The sequence below is a fragment of the Pelophylax lessonae genome (genome assembly GCF_965119305.1).
Source record: "Pelophylax lessonae genome assembly, chromosome: 4".
In the NCBI taxonomy this organism is placed as follows: Eukaryota; Metazoa; Chordata; class Amphibia; order Anura; family Ranidae; genus Pelophylax; species Pelophylax lessonae.
Window position 1 is genome coordinate 641717077 of NC_138771.1, and position 18381 is coordinate 641735457.

Below are 18381 nucleotides of genomic sequence, written 5' to 3' on the forward strand. Positions count from 1 at the left end.
CACAAACAGAGCTTTCTTTTGGTGGTATTTGATCACCTGTGCGATTTTTTGATCATGCGCTATAAACAAAAAAAGAGCGTCAATTTTGCAAAAATAACAATATTTTTCACAGTTTTTTATATGAAATTCCCCCCAAAAAATGTAAAAATCAAAATTTTTTAACATTTTTGGCCAATTTGTTTTATGCTACATATGTTTGGTAAAAAAAATCGCAAAAAGCGTATTTTGATTGGTTTGCGCAAAAGTTATCGCGTTTACTAACAAAGGGAAAGATTTTTGTAATTTTTATTGTTTTTTTTTTTTAACGCTTTTTTTCCTGCTTTACGTCCAGGCCACTTTTTGCAACTTGGCACTGTGCGACTTTAACTGACAATTGCGTGGTCATGCAACGCCGTACCCAAACTAAATTTACGTCCTTTTTTTCCCCACAAACAGAGCTTTCTTTTTGTGGTATTTGATCACCTCTGTGCTTTGTATTTTTTGCGATATTAATAAAAAAAAATGTGAAAATTTAAAAAAAATAACAATATTTTTCTACTTTGACAGTTAAAAAATATCCAATATATTTAGGCCAAAATGTATTTAGTTACATGTCTTTGACAAAAAAATTCTCAATGAGCGTATTTTTTAACTGCTTTAAGACCGGAAGATTTTACCCCATTTCTGACCAGGCCATATTTTGCGATTCAGCACTGTGTTACTTTAACGGACAATTGCACAGTCGTGCGACGCTGTACCCAGATTATATTTATGTCCTTTTTTCCCCACAAATAGAGCTTTCTTTTGGTGGTATTTGATCACCTGTGCAATTTTTACTTTTTGCGCTATAAACAAAAAAAGAGCGACAATTTTGAAAAAATAACAATATTTTTCACATTTTTTTATAAGATATCCCCCCCCCCCCCCAAAAAAAAATGTAAAAATCAAAATTCCAACATTTTAGGCTAATTTGTTTTCTGCTACATATTTTTGGTTAAAAAAAATCGCAATAAGCGTATTATGATTGGTTTGCGCAAAAGTTATCGCAGCTACTAACTACGGGAAATTTATGTCATTTTTATTGTTTTTCTTTTTAACTAGTAATGGCGGCGATCTGCGATTTTTTTTTCTTGTGGGACTGCGACATTGTGGCGGACAGGTCGGACCCCTAACTGACATTTTTGACACTTTTGGGGGTACCAGTGACATTACTACAATAATCAATGCTATAAATATGCACTGTTACTGTAAAAATGACACTAGCAAGGAAGGGATTAACTTTATTGGTGATCAAGGGGTTAATGTATGCCTGGTGCTTACTGACGTGTGTGGGGGGAGGTGACTGAGTGACACAGGCACAGATCGCAGGTTCAGCAATGCTGAACCCTGCAATCTGTCCCTTCCTGTCACTTAGGAGATCCGCCCGCTTTGTTTACACAAGCGGGCGGATCTCCTCACTCGATTCCCGACGATCGGGGAAGAGCGGCGATGATCACCGCCACTCCTCCCCTGGCCCGACTCCCGCTGTGTCTGAATACAGTGGGAGCGAGCCTCCGGCGGTGTGCACACGCCGCCCACAAGGGGAGGAGTCCAGCGACATCGGTCTACGTCGCTGGACGATAACGAACCACTTTGCCGCAGTACGCTCCATGTGAGCGGTCAGCAAGTGGTTAAAGAGACAGTGTAAAAAGAAAAGGTAAAATAAATAAGAAAAAAATAATGTAAAGCTCCCCATTCCTCCGAGCTCGCGCACAGAAGCGAACACATAAGCAAGTCGCACCCACATATGTAAACGGTGTTCAAACCACACATGTGAGGTATCCCTGCAATCGTTAGAGTGAGAGCAATAATTCTAGAACAAGACCTTCTTTGTAAACTCTTTTTTTTAAAAAAATCTTTTTATTTGGTTTTAAACAAGAATAACAATTACACTGTAGAAATAAATGCAAGAAAGAGTAAGACATATATGGATTTGTTGACAGAATGTTTCGTACGTTATGCACATAAGATGAGGGAATTCAAACGCAAACATTTGACATCAGTTGAAAGCATAATAAAAAATGTATAAGATAAGGAATATACATTCAACAAGGAGGAGATAAACGGGGTGAGGGCAAGGATGCAGACAAGCAAAGCAGGCAGGGGCCATGCACTCCCCCCGGGACACCCAACTGGGATCACTTTATGTCCCAGGGGGAGCCAGCCCCTTTTCCTTACCAGTCGCCAGGTCAATCCGGGGTACACCTCTCTGATTACTTGTTAGTAAAAAGTTCCCAAATGTGCCATCTACCTGAAAATTTAGCGGGATTGGACAGATGCGGACTCAAGAGCTTTTCATATTGATAGGACTCTTTTAGTATTTGGAGTACCTCCCTGCGCGAAGGGGGGGATGCGTCTTTCCATTTGCGAGTAATGGCTAGACGTGCAGCATACAAGATATGTTGGACTACCACTCTGCATACGGGCGGATACCAATCCACTCCGATGCCTAATAATGCCTGCTCAACTTTTAATTTGTTTAATATGCCTGTGACTTCGGCGATCAGACGGTTAATAGAAGCCCAAAAGCTACGTAAAGAGAGGCACGACCATAAGACATGCAAAAGGGTGCCTACTCGGCCACAGCCCCTCCAACACAAATTGGAGTGTCTGGGATGAAATTTAGCTAGCATGTACGGTGTTCTATACCACCGTAAGTGTATTTTTTGGGCACCTTCTCTAAAATTAGAACAACAGGTGAGGGAGTTGTTTAATTTGAAAGCTGACTTCCATTGCTCTTCTGTAAAAGATTGACCCAGGTCCCTTTCCCATTTTAGTTGTGGGCTTCCTTTGGTAAAGTGTAGCCTGTCCTGCATGTGTGAGTAAAAGAGGCTGATGCCTCCTTTATGAGATGTAGGCGAGTGGAGGAAACGTGCTACAGATTCAGGCAATACTACGTGAGTTGGGATTGGGGTAGGCAGCAAACCACAGATCCTTCCATAAGTCAAGAATTCCTTACGGAGCCTGGGGTAACGAATACATAAGTCCTTGTATTTGACCAATTTAGAAGTCTTACAAATGTCCCCGAGGAAAATAAGTCCACTGTTGCGCCATGTCTCCAAGTTTAAATCAGGAGATAAAAAAGTCAGTGATTGCAGTGGTATGGGGATTAGAGACGTATCTCCTGACTGAATGTGTTTGGGCAAAAATGTACGCCAGGCATGAAGCGTGGCGGAGATTGTGGGATGATGCCAGTCAGTGGGTTGGTTAGACAGTGATGCACTGAGGAGCAAATCCATCAAAGTGCCTCTGGTCAACATGTCGGACTCAATAGTAAGCCATCGAGGGGAGGGATTAGAAGAGAACCAGTACTTAGCCTGGGATAAAACCGCCGCCGTATGGTAGTCTTTCAAGTCCGGAACGCTCATTCCCCCCACTGTCACGTGTTTTGTAAGCATCAGGTGCGAGCATCTGGGCTTGCTGCCTTGCCACAAGAAGGATGAAAGTATCCTCTGTAAGGACCGATAAAAAGATTCAGGTACTCGGATAGGAAGGGCTCTAAAAAAGTATAAAATTTTAGGCAAGATTAACATCTTGAATGCTGCGTTTCTTCCTGACCACGAAAGGTAATGTTTACCGAGCTTGTGGAGCTCCTGGGAGATGGAGGTCAAAAGCGGGGCTAGATTGAGTTTATAAAGGTGGGCTAACTGACAAGGTAGTTTAATGCCGAGGTACTCCATCGCTTCTGGTTGCCATTTATATGGAACCGACTGCTGGATTTGAAGTGAAAGCTGCGGAGGCATGGCTACACCTAGCAGGTTAGATTTAGATTCATTAACTTTATAGTAGGAGACTGATTGGAAGGTGTGTAAAACTGTTTGGATATTGGGTAGAGACAACATGGGATCTGTGCAAGACATAATAACATCGTCTGCGAATAATGAGATCACATGTGACGTTGTGCCAATATTAATGCCATGTATCCCCGCATGTGATCTCATGCACTCCGCCAATGGCTCCATCAGCATGGCAAAAATAAGGGGAGACAACGGGCACCCCTGTCTCGTTCCGTTGGTAATTTGAAATTTATCAGAAAAAATACCTTCAGTAAACACATACGCGGATGGGGAAGTATAAAGGGCCATAACTGCATCTAAGACCATACCCTGAAATCCCAATTTCGATAAAACCTGGCGCAGGTATCCCCAGTGTATCCTGTCAAAAGCCTTTTCGGCGTCCAGAGACAGGAACACTGTGGGACCCCCCGAGACTTCAGCATGATGAACCAGGTCAATCAGTCTCCTAGTGGCGTCCGTGGCCTGACGACCCATAACGAAGCCAACTTGATCTGGATTTATCAGTTTGGGCAGGAATTTAGATATACGGTTTGCCAACACCTTTGCGTACACCTTAAGGTCCACATTCAAAAGAGATATGGGCCTGAAGTTCTGCGCTCTGTCTGGGTCCTTGCCCGGCTTAGGGAGTGTGATAACCGTAGCTTCCAACATTTCCGGTGGAAAGGATGCAGAGGTCGCAGCCTTAAGAAACACTCGTAGGAGGTAAGGAGACAGAAGGTCACCGAATGACTTGTAGTAATCTGCAGCAAAGCCATCGGGGCCTGGTGCCTTGCCTCTTGGCAGAGATTTGATAACCGTAGATATTTCCAATTCTGAAATTGGAGTGTTTAATTCGGCCAGGTCCTCAGTAGCTAGGCTGGGCAGATTGAGGGAACTTAGAAATCCCTGAATAATAGTAGGAGAGGGCTGAGGAGTCCCCACATCCTCCCGTAGGTTATACAGAGAACTATAATACTGCCCAAAGGCATCAGCTATGTCTTTAGGATTGGTCAGCCTAGCCCCTGAGGAGTGGTGAACCAGATAAGAGATGTGTTGTTTTGATTGTTTAGCTTTCAGCTGGGAAGCTAGAAGCCTTCCAGCTTTATTACCATGAGTATATTGTTTGGCTTTCAGCCGGCTAAGTGCGGAGGCATGCTGATGTATCAAATATAGTCGGAGCTCATTCTGGGCTTGGGAGAGCTGATCCGACACTGATGGTGAAGGTGAAGTTTTATTTGTGATTTCCAATTGTTTAAGGGATGCTAATAAGTAATCCATCCGTTGCCTCCTCCGCCTCCTCACCTCCGCACCCCTTGCCATCAGGACCCCACGCAGAAACGCCTTATGGGTATTCCAGAGGACAAAGGGGCAGACATCATTCGAGTCGTTAATGCGAAAAAACTCCTCCAGTGAGGATCTAACCTCAGTGAAATCCCTCTGGTCCCCCAGCAGGTCCGCTGCATATCTCCACCTATTGGCTCCCGTGGTGAGGGCCACGTCTCCAATCACTAATGAGATGGGAGCGTGGTCCGACCACGTTATGGAGCCTATTTTGGCCTCCGTAACCTTCTGCAGCAAAAATTTGTCAGTAAAGAATATATCAATTCTTGAGTACGAGCTATGCATTTTAGAGAAAAAAGTAAAGTCCTTTTCTGTTGAATGATAACACCTCCAGACATCATAAAGGTTTGATTTAGACAAGAAATTAGAAAGATCGGTACGGTGGTGTCTCCTCGGAGCGTTCCGAGACACATCTTGTTGATAATTCGTTACTACATTAAAGTCTCCACAAAAGATGAGGTGACCCTGAATCAGGGGGGTTAGGAACCTCCATAATTTGTTAATATAGGTGACCTGTCCCGCGTTTGGTGCGTAAACCGTTACAATGGTATAAGTAATTTTATTGATAGAACAGGTCACCACTAAAAATCGCCCATCAGGATCCGTTGTGTGGGAGATCAATTGGAAGTTCAGAGAGTCTTTAACAAGTAGGGCCACTCCACATTTCTTCTTGGGGCCGTTAGACATGAAGACATGGGGAAATTGCTTATACGAGAGGCGCGGGTGATCACTGGAAGCAAAATGTGTCTCCTGTATAGCCGCAATATCGCAGCCATCGGTTTTCAATTCACGCCACAGTACATGCCTCTTGTAGGGGCTATTAAGGCCATTAACATTTAAAGAAGTAATCCGGAAAGACATGACTGGGGGATGGCAAAGTTTAGTTGTGGTGTTAGCAGGGGGAGCTGTAACTCCGAGTTGATGGAGGGTTGTGTAAGTATGTATGCCGTGTAAAATAGAAACTCACGTGTCCAGTCCCAGCAAAGCGCACCAGATACAGTCAAGATCAGCGGAGTCCCGAGATGACACAGGCGACAACCGGTTGTCCACAGCAAGAGTGTCAAGAGTTGGCACTTGGGTAGCGTCTGCAAAGGAAGGCACTCCGGAAAAACAAACAAACAACAATGAGGGTTACACAAAAGAAAAAGCAAAGAAAATTTTGAACAATAGTCCCAACGATAGCCACTAGGTGGCAATGGAATGGGTAAAAAAGGAAATGGTTAGAAAGATGACGATAACCGTGGGGCTATCTGTGTGGCTTCCTAGCCACCAATTCGGGGGATATAACTCAGTCTATAGCCGAACAGAACTACAGGAGCATTATGTAACTAAGAACTTGAACAATGTGGGTCACAACGTAGATCCATAGATAGAGCAAACAACAAAAGGATTGGAGCCCATCAATCCTGTGGGGACGCTGAAGGGTGAGCTGATGAGCCATGAGGGCTATTGTCCGCAGGATCCAGAATACCCCATTGCTCCAACAAATGAATACCATCATTCAGTGTGGTGACACGGAACTCCTTCTCTCCTCTGGTAATAAGTAAGGTAGCAGGATAATTCCATCTATAGGGGATCTGGTGGTTCCTAAGAGGCTTAGTAACAGTCATAAGATTGCGACGTCGATTCATCGTATGGGCCGAGAGGTCGGCGAAGAAGGAGAGGCCCTGCATTGCAGGAGGCAGGCTAGAAGATTTCCTGGCTATTGACATGAATTTCTCTTTCACTGTAAAAAAGTGAATGCGGGCAATGGTGTCTCTGGGAAGATGAGCTGGGATGTGTTTAGGCTTAGGAAGCCTGTGAATTCTATCAATGGCTAGGTCACAGAGTGGAACATCAGGGAGGGCCTCTTGCATGATTGCGGTCAGATATTCCGTCAGTTCCAGCGGTTTAACCGTTTCAGGAATGCCCCTAATTTTTACATTATTCCTCCTCGAGCGATCCTCGAGGTCCGCCACTTTGGATTTCAGCCAGATAATGTCATCATCGTGGTCGTTATGGGCGTCCACCATATTATTAAAGGTGTCAGCGAATTCGCCCATCTTCTCTTCCACATGTGTGACTCTGCCCTCCACTGCCTGCACTGCTGAGTTGCACCTTGTCATAAGCTGTAACATATCTGCATGGATTGCACTGCGGAGGGAAAGCATCATCTCTTTAAGTGTGGAGTCCATGACAGGTTGATTTTTAGTAGGGAATGAGGAGATGGTATCGTGGAATTCTAGGGTGTCATCCACAGCTCCGTTTTGTATGTCACCTTCATTAGGGTGATGTAATTTCAATTTAGCCTTTGCAGGGCTGTTGGCAGCAGAAGGGGAGCCATCTGGGGAGTGGCCAGAGCTGGTGGCAGACGCTCTATCTGGGCCCCTTTTTTCTTTAGGAAGCTGTGTGCCCGACACGCGCTGCGAAGCCTGTGTGGAGCTGCTAGCAGAGGAGCCGGCGCCATCTTGGCTGCGCGGCCCGCCAGCTTGGCGGAAGAAATCCAGCATCTTACCGGGCTTGGAGTGCAGATTTCTCCTCCCCGATGCGGTGTTGTGCCTGCCCGGCATGTCAGAAGGATGATCACTCGTCCGTGGTGTGACCCGTATCGCTATAACTTGCTCCGGTATGTTCTGTAGGCGAGGAGCTGTGCTTTCACACTACCATCTCCTGCGCTGGCCGGCTCCGCCCCCACCTTCTTTGTAAACTCTTAACCTGTAGAAACTTTTAAAGTGTTGCCTATGAAGATTTTTAAGTACCATGTTTTTTGCCATTCCGCGAGCGTGCGCAATTTTGAAACATGACATGTTGGGTATCTATTTACTCAGCCTAACATTATCTTTCACATTATAAAAAACAATTGGGCTAACTTTACTGTTAAATTTATTTTAAATGCAGTGAAATGTATTTTTTCCCAAAAAATTGCATTTGAAAGACTGCTGCACAAATACCGTGTGACAAAAAATATTGCAACGACCAGCATTTTATTCTCCAGAGTCTTTCCTAAAAAAACAAATATATATATATATATATATATATATATATATATATAAAATGTTTGGGGGTTCTAAGTCATTTTTTAGCAAAAAAATACTGAATTTTAAGTGTCAGAAATAGGCCTGGTCCTTAAGAGGATTAAAGTGTATTTATAGCCAAAATGTATTTTTAGTTTTGGATAGAGTAGGGAAGGGTACAACCCTTGTCAATTGAATTTTTGATTTTTGTGCACCATTGGGGAAATTTTCCTTCACTTCCAGTCCCAGAGACAAAATGGAATGTTAGAGGAAATCTCCCAAACTTAGGGCAGTTTCCCTCTTAGAGTGTTGCACCCAGGCTGTACCTTTCTGGACTTCTGCGATCCACCATATTAATGTGAGCCTTTCCACTTGTTTGATAAATGGTATAGATACTTTATTGGTTTAATGTGAGATATTTTTATGCACTGTATACATTTTTCTTTTCCTTCATACAATATACCTAGTGTTGCTTTACTTTGTCATATTGGGTCCTAAAAAAGCCATATAATTGACCTGGCAGATCTGGTTCCTGGAAGCATACAGCTCCGTAGCGTCGTTACGCCATTTGATATCTATACATTTATGGTCTTCCAGTACCTAAGTAGAGTTGTTTTTGCAACATTCATGTGTTGATCTTTTTTAGTTATGCCTTAGTTTTTCTAAACTTTGTACAATACTGTAAACATATTATTTTTATAAAATCAGTTTTTTCTCCCATGCTTAGCCTTTAAAGTATTTTTAACCACTTCAGCTCCAGAAGGTTTTACCCTCTTAATGACCAGGCCATTTTTTGTGATACGGCACTGCATTGCTTTAACTGAAAATTGCGTGGTCATGCGACGCTGTACCCAGATAAAATTGATGTTTTTTTCCCCCCACATATAGAGCTTTCTTTTGGTGGTATTTGTTCACATCTGCGTTTTTTATTTTTTGTGCTATAAACAAAAAAAAACAATATTTTTTCTTTTTGCTATAAAACATTCTCAATAAAAAAAAAAATTAAAAATCAAAATTTTTCATCAATTTAGGCTAATATGTATTCTGCTACATATTTTTGGTAAAAAAAATCCTAATAAGTGTATATGGATTGGTTTGCGCAAAAGTTATAGTGTCTACAAACTATGGGATACATTTATGGACTTTTTTTTTTGTTTTTGTTTTTACTAGTAATGTCGGCGATCAGCGATTTTTCGTGGGACTGCGACATTGGGGCGGACAAATCTGACACTGAGTGACACTTTTTGGGGACCAGTGACACTAATACAGTGATCAGTGCTAAAAGAAAAAATGCACTGTTACTGTATAAATGACACTGACAGGGAAGGGGTTAACACTAGGGGCAATGAAGGGGTCAAGTGTGCTCCTAGAGAGTGCTTTCTAACTGTAGGGGGAGTGGATGCACTAGAGAAAAAGAGAGATCTTTGTTTCAGCTAAGCTAAAACACAAGATCTCCCTGACTGAACAGCGGTATGCCTTGTATACATAGGCAGACCGCCGTTCTGTCATTCCGCCAAATGATTGGCGGGTCCCGGTGGCCATCGCGGCCGCTTGACCCGTTGATTGGCTCACGCTGTGTGCACGCTGTGTGCACGCAAAAAGTTCTTCACATCATAGTCGATAAACAGTTATACACAGAAATAGTAGATAGTGGAAACTGGAAAAATGTCTTTACTTCACTAATAGTGTAATGAAGTGTGGTAAATCCGATAGCACTCTCCAATATAGAGGCCTAGCTGGGAAGAACATTGTGGACAGTAGTATTGGGTGTCACGGGGAATTTCTCTACTTGAATATACACAACTTTTTTGGGGGGGTTTGCAGCCTGCGTGGGTAGGAGGGAGGATATCGGGGAAATGTCTTTCATGAAGTCTGGCTAATATATCGGAACTAATTTGTTCAGGGGCATGGCAATGGGGATAGAGAAGGGCTTTGATAACGTCCTCTTGAAATTTTAGATAGGTTAGGGATTGTTGGGTGCACTTGGAAAAAATAACAAAGGAATTGAACAGGGCTAATTGAATGAAATAGATGGCGACTTTCTTATACCAAAATAGTGGTCTCCTGGTGGCCAAATAGGACTGCATCAGTTGGTCATTCATATCCACCCCCCCATGAATAGGTTATACTCATGAACACATTTTGGCTTCTGGACGGGACCTCGTCTTGTCTGAAGTTCCACCAAGGTGTCTTCTTGTATTGTGGAAAGGATGTAGACGTCTTATTTATCTCTCCACTTTAGAGCTAGTACCTCTTCATTCAGCATACTGGCTTTTTACCCTCGATTTAATTTCCTGGTGACAAATCTTTGTGGGAAGCCCTTGAGGTTGGACCGCGCTGTCCCACAGGCCACAATCTTTTTCAGGTAGAGATGACGGAAAAGTGGGAGACTTCTATTTTTAATTGTCTACGTATAGGTGGTAACCCTTCCCAAACAGTGGTTCGATCAGCTGTCAGATGGATTTTGCCACTTGTCTCCCTATAGGTAGGGCATTCAGGGGGGTTTAGCCGGCTGTCCTTTCCCACATAAATTTTAAAATTGTATGTGTAACCGGTGGCCATGTCACATGCCTTGTAAAATGTTACCCCATATGTGGCCCTTTTACTGGGGAGGTATTGCTTGATGCCAAGTCTTCCGGTGAAGTGGACTAGAGATTCATCCACACAGATATTTATATTGAGGGTAAACATTTGCTTGAAGCTGTAGCAAAAAACAATTGATTAGGGGCCAAATTTTGAATAATTTATCACAATTAGGATGATTTTGAGGGAGGCACTGGGCATTGTTGTTGAAATGTAAAAATCCCATTATCATTTTGTGATGGGTTCTGGGCATCAAAGAGGAGTAGACTGGCATATGATGGATAGGTTGGGTAGACCAGTAGGAATGGAGTTCATTTTTTTTGTCAGCCCCATGTTGAGGGTTAGTCCAAGGAAAATATTAAATTCTTCCACGGTGAGGGGTTTCCAAACAAAAGAGCGGGCATATGAAGAATCAGGATTGCTGGCAATATGTTGGCTGGCGTACAGATTACATTGCTCCACGATGTAGTTCAACAGATCATCCGTGAAAAATAAATGAAAATAATAAAGTGAGGTTACATTTTCTGACTGTATTTGAGGACCTGGCTGTGCTGTAAAAGGGGGAATTGCAGGCTCTGCTGAAGTATTGGGCAGCCATGTAGGGTATAATAATACATCTAGGCTAGTATGGGCCCTGCCTTGTTGTGGATGGGACACCCCAATACTAGAATCTGGCCTATGGTGTAGGGATGATGCCCTGCTTGTGCTTGCCACTGTACAAGGACTTGCAGAACTGCTGGTGGATGCTTGCCTATAATCTTGGAGTGCTGCATTGCTGGTGGATGCCTCAGGGTTTGTTGTGCTGTTGGTGGATGCCTCAGGATTTATTGCGCTGCTGGTGGATGCCTGCACCTGCTCAAATCTCCTGAGCCTCTTTGTTAGAATTATGTCCTCCTCAGTTTCCATTTCAGAGCCACTGCTTTCTACTGGCTCATACTGGCTATCTGAGTCTGACGGAAAGAGTTCCCTGTTACTCTCGTTCGACATACTCTGAAGTATATGAAAAGCCGCTGCTAAAAAGTCGCTGCTAAATAATTTTTTAGTAATGTGGACAGATGTGTGCAGATGATTCCAGGGACAGATATGTCAGATGTGTGACAGATGTTGAACTGGGATGTGGCAGATGTTCACTGGGACAGATGTGGCAGATCCCGGTCAGATGTGGCAGATCACAGACAGGTGTGGTAGATCACAGACAGGTGTGGCAGATCACTGATAGGTGTGGCAGATCATGGACAGGTGTGGCAGATCACTGATAGGTGTGGCAGATCATGGACAGGTGTGGCAGATCACTGATAGGTGTGGCAGATCATGGACAGATGTGGCAGATCACAGACAGGTGTGGCAGATCACTGATAGATGTGGCAGATCATGGACAGGTGTGACAGATCTTGGACAGGTGTGGCAGATCACTGACAGGTGTGGCAGATCACTGACAGATGTGGCAGATCACGGACAGGTGTGGCAGATCAAAGACAGGTGTGGCAGGTGATCACTGGCAGATGATGTGTGCCAGATGTGCACCAGATGATCACGGACAGATGTTTGACAGGTGTTTTCACTGTTTTGGGGACACTAGCTGGTGATCAGTGTGTAAATAGCAGTAAAATTGAAGAAAACTCACTAATCCCTGGCTGGAAGCACAGATTGTCTCTTCTTCTCCTCACTGACAGGCTCTGTGTGAGGAGAAGAGCCGATAGCTGTTACAACAGCTGTGTTTACATTACATGATGGCTGTGATTGGACACTGCCATCATGTGATCAGGAGGGCCAATAATAGATCCCTCCTGCCGAGCAGTGTTGTTCTGTGTCCAGGGGACACAGGCACACCGAGATCGCGCAGCTGAATGTCCACTCAGAAGGAGGAAGCTCCCACCCGGCCGTTTATGTGCATTGGCTGGGTGGGAGGAGGTTAAAGTGAAACAATAAAATTGAAAAATTCCTATAAATATCGTGCCTGGGGGGGTCCCTTAATGTGCCTGTAAAGTAGCGCATCTGTACGATGTATGGAGCCTTCTTCAGTTCAGCAATACTGACATTTCTAAAGGAAAAAATGTAATTTAAACTTGCTCGTGGCTGTAATATATTGTCAGCTCCCGGCAATACAGATATAAAAACCATGAAAGAAAATGGCGTATTGCCCCCCCCCCCCCCAGTCCACTCCAAAATGTAAAGAAAAACAGGTGTGGGATCCCCTCCAAAATCCATACCAGACCCTTATCTGAGCATGCAGGAAACGAGGGGGGGGGGGAAGTTAGTGGTGGCTTCCAGATTCCGATAAGCCCCCACCCACTGAACCCGAGAGCCAAAGCTCAGGGTTATCGGGAAGAGGCCCTTGTCCCTGCTTTGGGGTGGGGGACAAAGTGCTCAACATGGGGGGAGCTCCCCCTTGCCCCAAAGCACCCATCCCCCATGTTGAGGGCATGTGGCCTGGTATGGTTCAGGAGGGGAGGTGCTCGCTCGTCCACCCTCATTCCCCTTAAAATCCATACCAGACCCCCAAGGGTCTGGAGGGGGGGGGGAACCCTACATGCTTTATTTTTATTTTTTTTACGTTTTATCTGTATCTCCGGAAGCCAACAGTACATTACAGCTGCGAGCAAGTTTAAGTGACATTTTTCCTTTAGAAATGTCAGTATTGCTGCAGCAGGCTACATACATCGTACAGATGCACCACTTTACAGGCACATTAAGGGGGCCCCCCAGGAATGATATTTAAAGGAATTTTTAATTTTTTTTGTTTCACTTTAACTTTCCTGGAGGTATTCCCGAGTGTGGCTTGGGGTTAATATACAGTGGCAAAAACGGTAACCAAGAACCACACTCGGGATTACCCCACAATCACACTTACCTTCCGCTACTATCCCCCACCGTCCTCCCGCCATCCTTCCACCATCCTCCCACCATCCTCCCGCCGTACTCCAGCCCTTCTCCCGCTGTCCTCGCTGTGTGATCCGACCGATGTCATCACCTGTCTTCCGGTTCCCTTCCCTGCGAGCGCCGCGATGCAGGGGGGTGGGTGGAACTGGCAGGAGATTCAAAAAAATACATAAAACAAATTACATGATACAGTGTAGTCTGTTAGGATTACAACTTTGTATTAAGCCATTTTACCACGGGTTTTCACCTAGTGGCTTTTCCAGTGCCCTGCCTGTACTTTTGTGGTTCTTTATGCCTGGAAAATTGAGAACGCCCATGGCGTCCAAAAAGCATTCTTTTAGCTCAAAAGCACTTTTAGACAAACTGGAAAACAGTGACAATGAATCAGAATTATCTGAAGAACTGAGCGATAGTGATTCGTGGAAAAATTTGTCATCAGGTACTGAAAGTGACGACAGCAACAATTCTGTGATTGAGCTCAGCGATGTAAGAACTTGGTGCTCTATTGACTGCGGTATGGATCAGGCAGCGCCCCCAAGATTCCCATTTACTGGAGCACCTGGAATGAAAGTTGATGTTCACCATGACAACCCCTTGGTATACCTACAATTAATTCTGACTGATGAGGTTATTGACAAAATAGTTAACGGGACAAAACGGTACAAAGAGCAACAATTGACTACACATCAGAAGTTTTCAAGATGCAGAAAGTGGGAACCAGCGACCAAAGAAGACATTTGGAAATTTCTTGGCCTAATAATTCTTCAGGGAGTGGTGGGGAAACCCCTGCAGAAGTGGTATTGGACAACCAATACATTATTTGCCACTCCATTCTTTGGCATGGTCATGTCAGAGTACAGATTCTCCCTCATAATGAAATATCTCCACTTCGAAAACAATGAAGAATTTGATGAAACTACTCATCCTGCACCAAAACTAAAGAAAATTTGGGAAGTATATCAAATGATTCTACAGAATTTACAACGGAGCTATGTGCCAGAAAAAGACATCAGCATAGATGAAAGTCTAATGGCCTACAAGGGAAGGCAGAGCTGGGTGCAATACATTGCATCAAAGAGGGCACAATTTGGCGTAAAATCCTACATGCTAAGCAAATCAACAACTGGCTACATTTGGAATTCAGTGATATACAGTACACTGGAAAATAAATAAAAGTCAATCAAAAATTACAGCAATTATGGAATGGCAACATCTTCTGTTCTTTCACTAATTGAAACATTGCTAAATCTGGGCTATACATCTCCTGAACTTTATGAGGTTCTACTGCACAACAAAACTGATGCCTATGGAACCGTAAGGGCTAACCGGCACAATATGCTACCAATGTTTGGCAAAAAGAAGCTGAAGACAGAAGAAATGGTTGCCTGGCAGAAAGGCAAAATGATGGCACTGCGATGGAAGAACAAGAAAGATGTGTGCCTAATGAGTACAGTGCATTACACCGCCACTGTTATGGTAAGCACAAAAGGTGGGAAAGAAGTCATGAAGCCACAAGAAGTGATAGACTACAACAATACCATGGGAGGTGTCGACAGAGCAGACCAAGCAATGACATTCTACCGAGCAATGAGGAAACAGCAAAATAAGTACTATAAGAAGATCTTCAGACATCTTCTTGAGCAATGCTTGTGGAATGCTTAAATTCTTCTCAAAAAAAAAAAAAAGAGTGACAAGCCTGTGATTCATTCGGACTTCATTTGGAAAGTTGCCGAACGTATCTTTCTGAATCATCAAACACCATCAATGGCTGGGAATAGATCTGGACATCGTGCTGTTGGTGTTGTCAACATGGAATGCCTGACTGGTCGTCACTTCATGAACTACATCCCACAAACTGAGAAAAAGTCAGAACCTTCAAGGATGCGTGTGGTTTGTTGCCCGAAGAGAGATGACAGTGGAAGGAAAATAAGAAAGGAAACCAGATTCTATTGTCCCGATTTTGACGCTGGACTTTGTGCAGTCCCATGTTTCAAAATCTTTCATACCAGACATGTTTACTAAACCATTATTACAGTGACTAGTAATATCGCACCCCTTGTTTGTACACATTTCAGTGTTTTTGGTTTGATTATATTATTGAATAAAATGTATTATTATTATATTAGAATTTATGATTTCATGTTTCAAACTTTATCATACCCGGGATGTCTACTAGGCTCTTGTTTTGACAAATTTAAGTCAGTTATTCCTAAGAATTACAGGCCTTAAATATAAAACAACAGATTTCCATCCAACAATGTACCGCTTTTAGATCAAAAATTCTGACATAATCAGACCACCAGGGAGGTTAAGCATCATTAAAATCACTGCTCCTTTAAAAACAATTGTTTTAATAAATATTGTTTGCATTGATATATGTCCCCCAGGGCAGTACCCGGGTCCCCATACACTTTTTTTGGCAAAAACTTGCATATAAGCCTTTAAAATGAGGACTTTTAATTTTTCATGTTCGTGTCCCATAGACTTTAATAGAGTTGCATATTTGCTAGAACTTTTTCCTTAAATGAGGCAGTCCTTAAATGGTAAGAGAAGAGTTTAGTCAGTGGTTGCCAATGGTTACAGCGAGGTAGATGTGGGTTGCAGACAGGCAACGTGGCTTTTGTTTTGCAGGGAAGGGTGTAGGCAGTTATCTGAAAGAGTAGAGCAGAGAAGGCATGATGAGGGGTTGATGACGATGAGGTGTTCCCATGTTAAAAGTATAGTATGAAATGGACACTCTGATGAAAATGGAGACCAGAAGACAAAATGGAGTGGAAAACCTGAACAGTAAGAAGAAGGTTTTAATTCAATATTTCAAAATTTAGGTTATTGGCAGATTGAGTGGACTTTCTGACCCACATGTAGGTGCAAATATATTTTTTGTCACTTGTTTTTTGGGTATTTTCTTATATTATTTGTATGATTAAATATATTACTCTGCTACCTGACAGGTCAAGAAGATGTGTCAAGGCAATCAAACAAAAGTCTCAGAGATCCATCTTCTTGGAGTACAAGGTCTAGACCACTTCAAGCCTCTATTCTTCACTATCCTACTTCTGTTATACATTGCAATAATGACCGGAAACCTTTCAATTATCCTTCTAGTGTCAACCAATAGTAATCTCAAAATTCCAATGTTCATCTTTCTCCAGAACCTTGCTTTTGCAGATGCACTAATAGCCACTTGTATTATACCAGTGATGGCAGAGGTTATATTAAGAACTAAGAGGAAAATGTCTGTTGTTGGCTGTATCATGCAGATGTATTTCTATTTCAACTTTGGGTTTGTGCAAGGTTTTCTTCTTGCTGTAATGTCTTATGATCGATATGTCGCTATTTGCAACCCTTTACGTTACATTTTAATTATGGACCACAGAATCTGCTTCCTGTTGGGTTATGGTTGCTGGGCAATAACTTGGAGCCTATGTTCAATTGAATTTATTTTTATATTTCAGTTTCAGTTTTGTGGCCCCAGTGACATTGATTACTTCTTTTGTGATTTGGGACCAATTGTGCAATTGACCACCTCAGACACATCTATAGTACAATGGCTAGACTTCACATATGCTGTCCTATCCACATTTGGTGCTCTTGCCTTTATCATCGGGACATATATCTACATTTTTATTATCATTGTCAAGATTTCATCCTCTACTGCCAGAAAAAAATCATTTTCAACATGTAGTGCCCACCTGATCTCTGTGAGCGCATATTATGGGTCCTTAATCACTATTTATGTGACTCCATCCAGTGAGATGTCACCTAACATGAACAAGTACAGTTCTTTATTGTACATTGTAGTGACTCCACTGATGAATCCTATTATATATAGCCTGAGGAACCAGGAGATAAGACAAGCTCTTCATAAAAAATTTAGGAAGATAGCAGTAAGGTAATTTAGATAGAGATAAGTGAATATTCTAAGGAGAATGAATGAGATTAAATACATATTCTGTTAAAGGAAAACTGACATTCACTTCTCAAGGTGGACTCTATCTGAACCTTAAAATGTACTGGGATAACCCGAAATTTCATTGCAGAACTCTGGCTTTTTACTTTCCCGCTGCTACGATTACAACCCAATAAACATTTTTATTTTAGGTGTATCTTATTTCAATAACAAAAATGTAATGCATTATAGATTACCACTCCTTAGCTGTGATGACTGATTCGTTTTCTTTTTTTAAGATTTATTTTCTTTATTTTCACCTAGTAATCATGCCAGTTACACGCTTCCGGTCCTAGAGAGACAACACTTGCTTGCTGTGCTGAATCCATGGAGGAGTAGTGTTTTCACCCTAGGATTCAAGTGTGCAAAACATGTCCGCCTCTCCTCATCGTCATAACATAGGTGGAGGTATTTTGTAAAGATATCCTGAGCAGGACTGATAAGACTATTTGGGATTTCAATGCAGTAAAGACACTGTTTGGTGAGCTCTAGTAAGCGAAAATGTGACATGCCATGCATCCACCTCTTGGTTTAGTTCACATTGGCATCATCCCATATATACACTATGTTACCAAACTTATTGGGACACCTGCCTTTACACGCACATGAACTTTAATGGCATCCCAGTCTGTAGGGTTCAATATTTAGTTGGCCCACCCTTTGCAGCTATAACAGCTTCATATCTTCTGGGAAGGTTGTCCACAAGGTTTAGGAGTGTGTCTATAGGAATATTTGATCAATCTTCCAGAAATGCATTTGTGAAGTCAGGCACTACTGTTGGAGAGAAGGCCTGGCTTGCAGTCTCCGCTCTAATTCATCCCAATGGTGTTCTATCGGGTTG

At 42.8% G+C, this 18381-nt stretch overlaps 2 protein-coding genes across 2 annotated transcripts in view; both read left to right on the top strand.

The window, feature by feature from the left end:
- The window catches only part of LOC309552915 (olfactory receptor 5G26-like), a gene marked incomplete at both ends in the record, with an annotated part of 360843 nt that extends 343356 nt beyond the window's left edge, over positions 1-17487 (top strand). Inside the window, one exon of the mRNA XM_082253822.1 lies at positions 16576-17487. Within this exon, the coding sequence (XP_082109948.1) occupies positions 16576-17487 (912 nt within the window). The remainder of the gene's footprint in view (positions 1-16575) is intronic.
- LOC309554739 (piggyBac transposable element-derived protein 4-like) lies at positions 13907-14764 on the top strand (the record flags this gene model as incomplete). Its single annotated transcript, XM_082256442.1, has 1 exon — positions 13907-14764. One exon carries the CDS (start codon positions 13907-13909, stop codon positions 14762-14764), a length of 858 nt encoding a protein of 285 aa, XP_082112568.1.
- Positions 17488-18381: the final 894 nt, after the last annotated feature.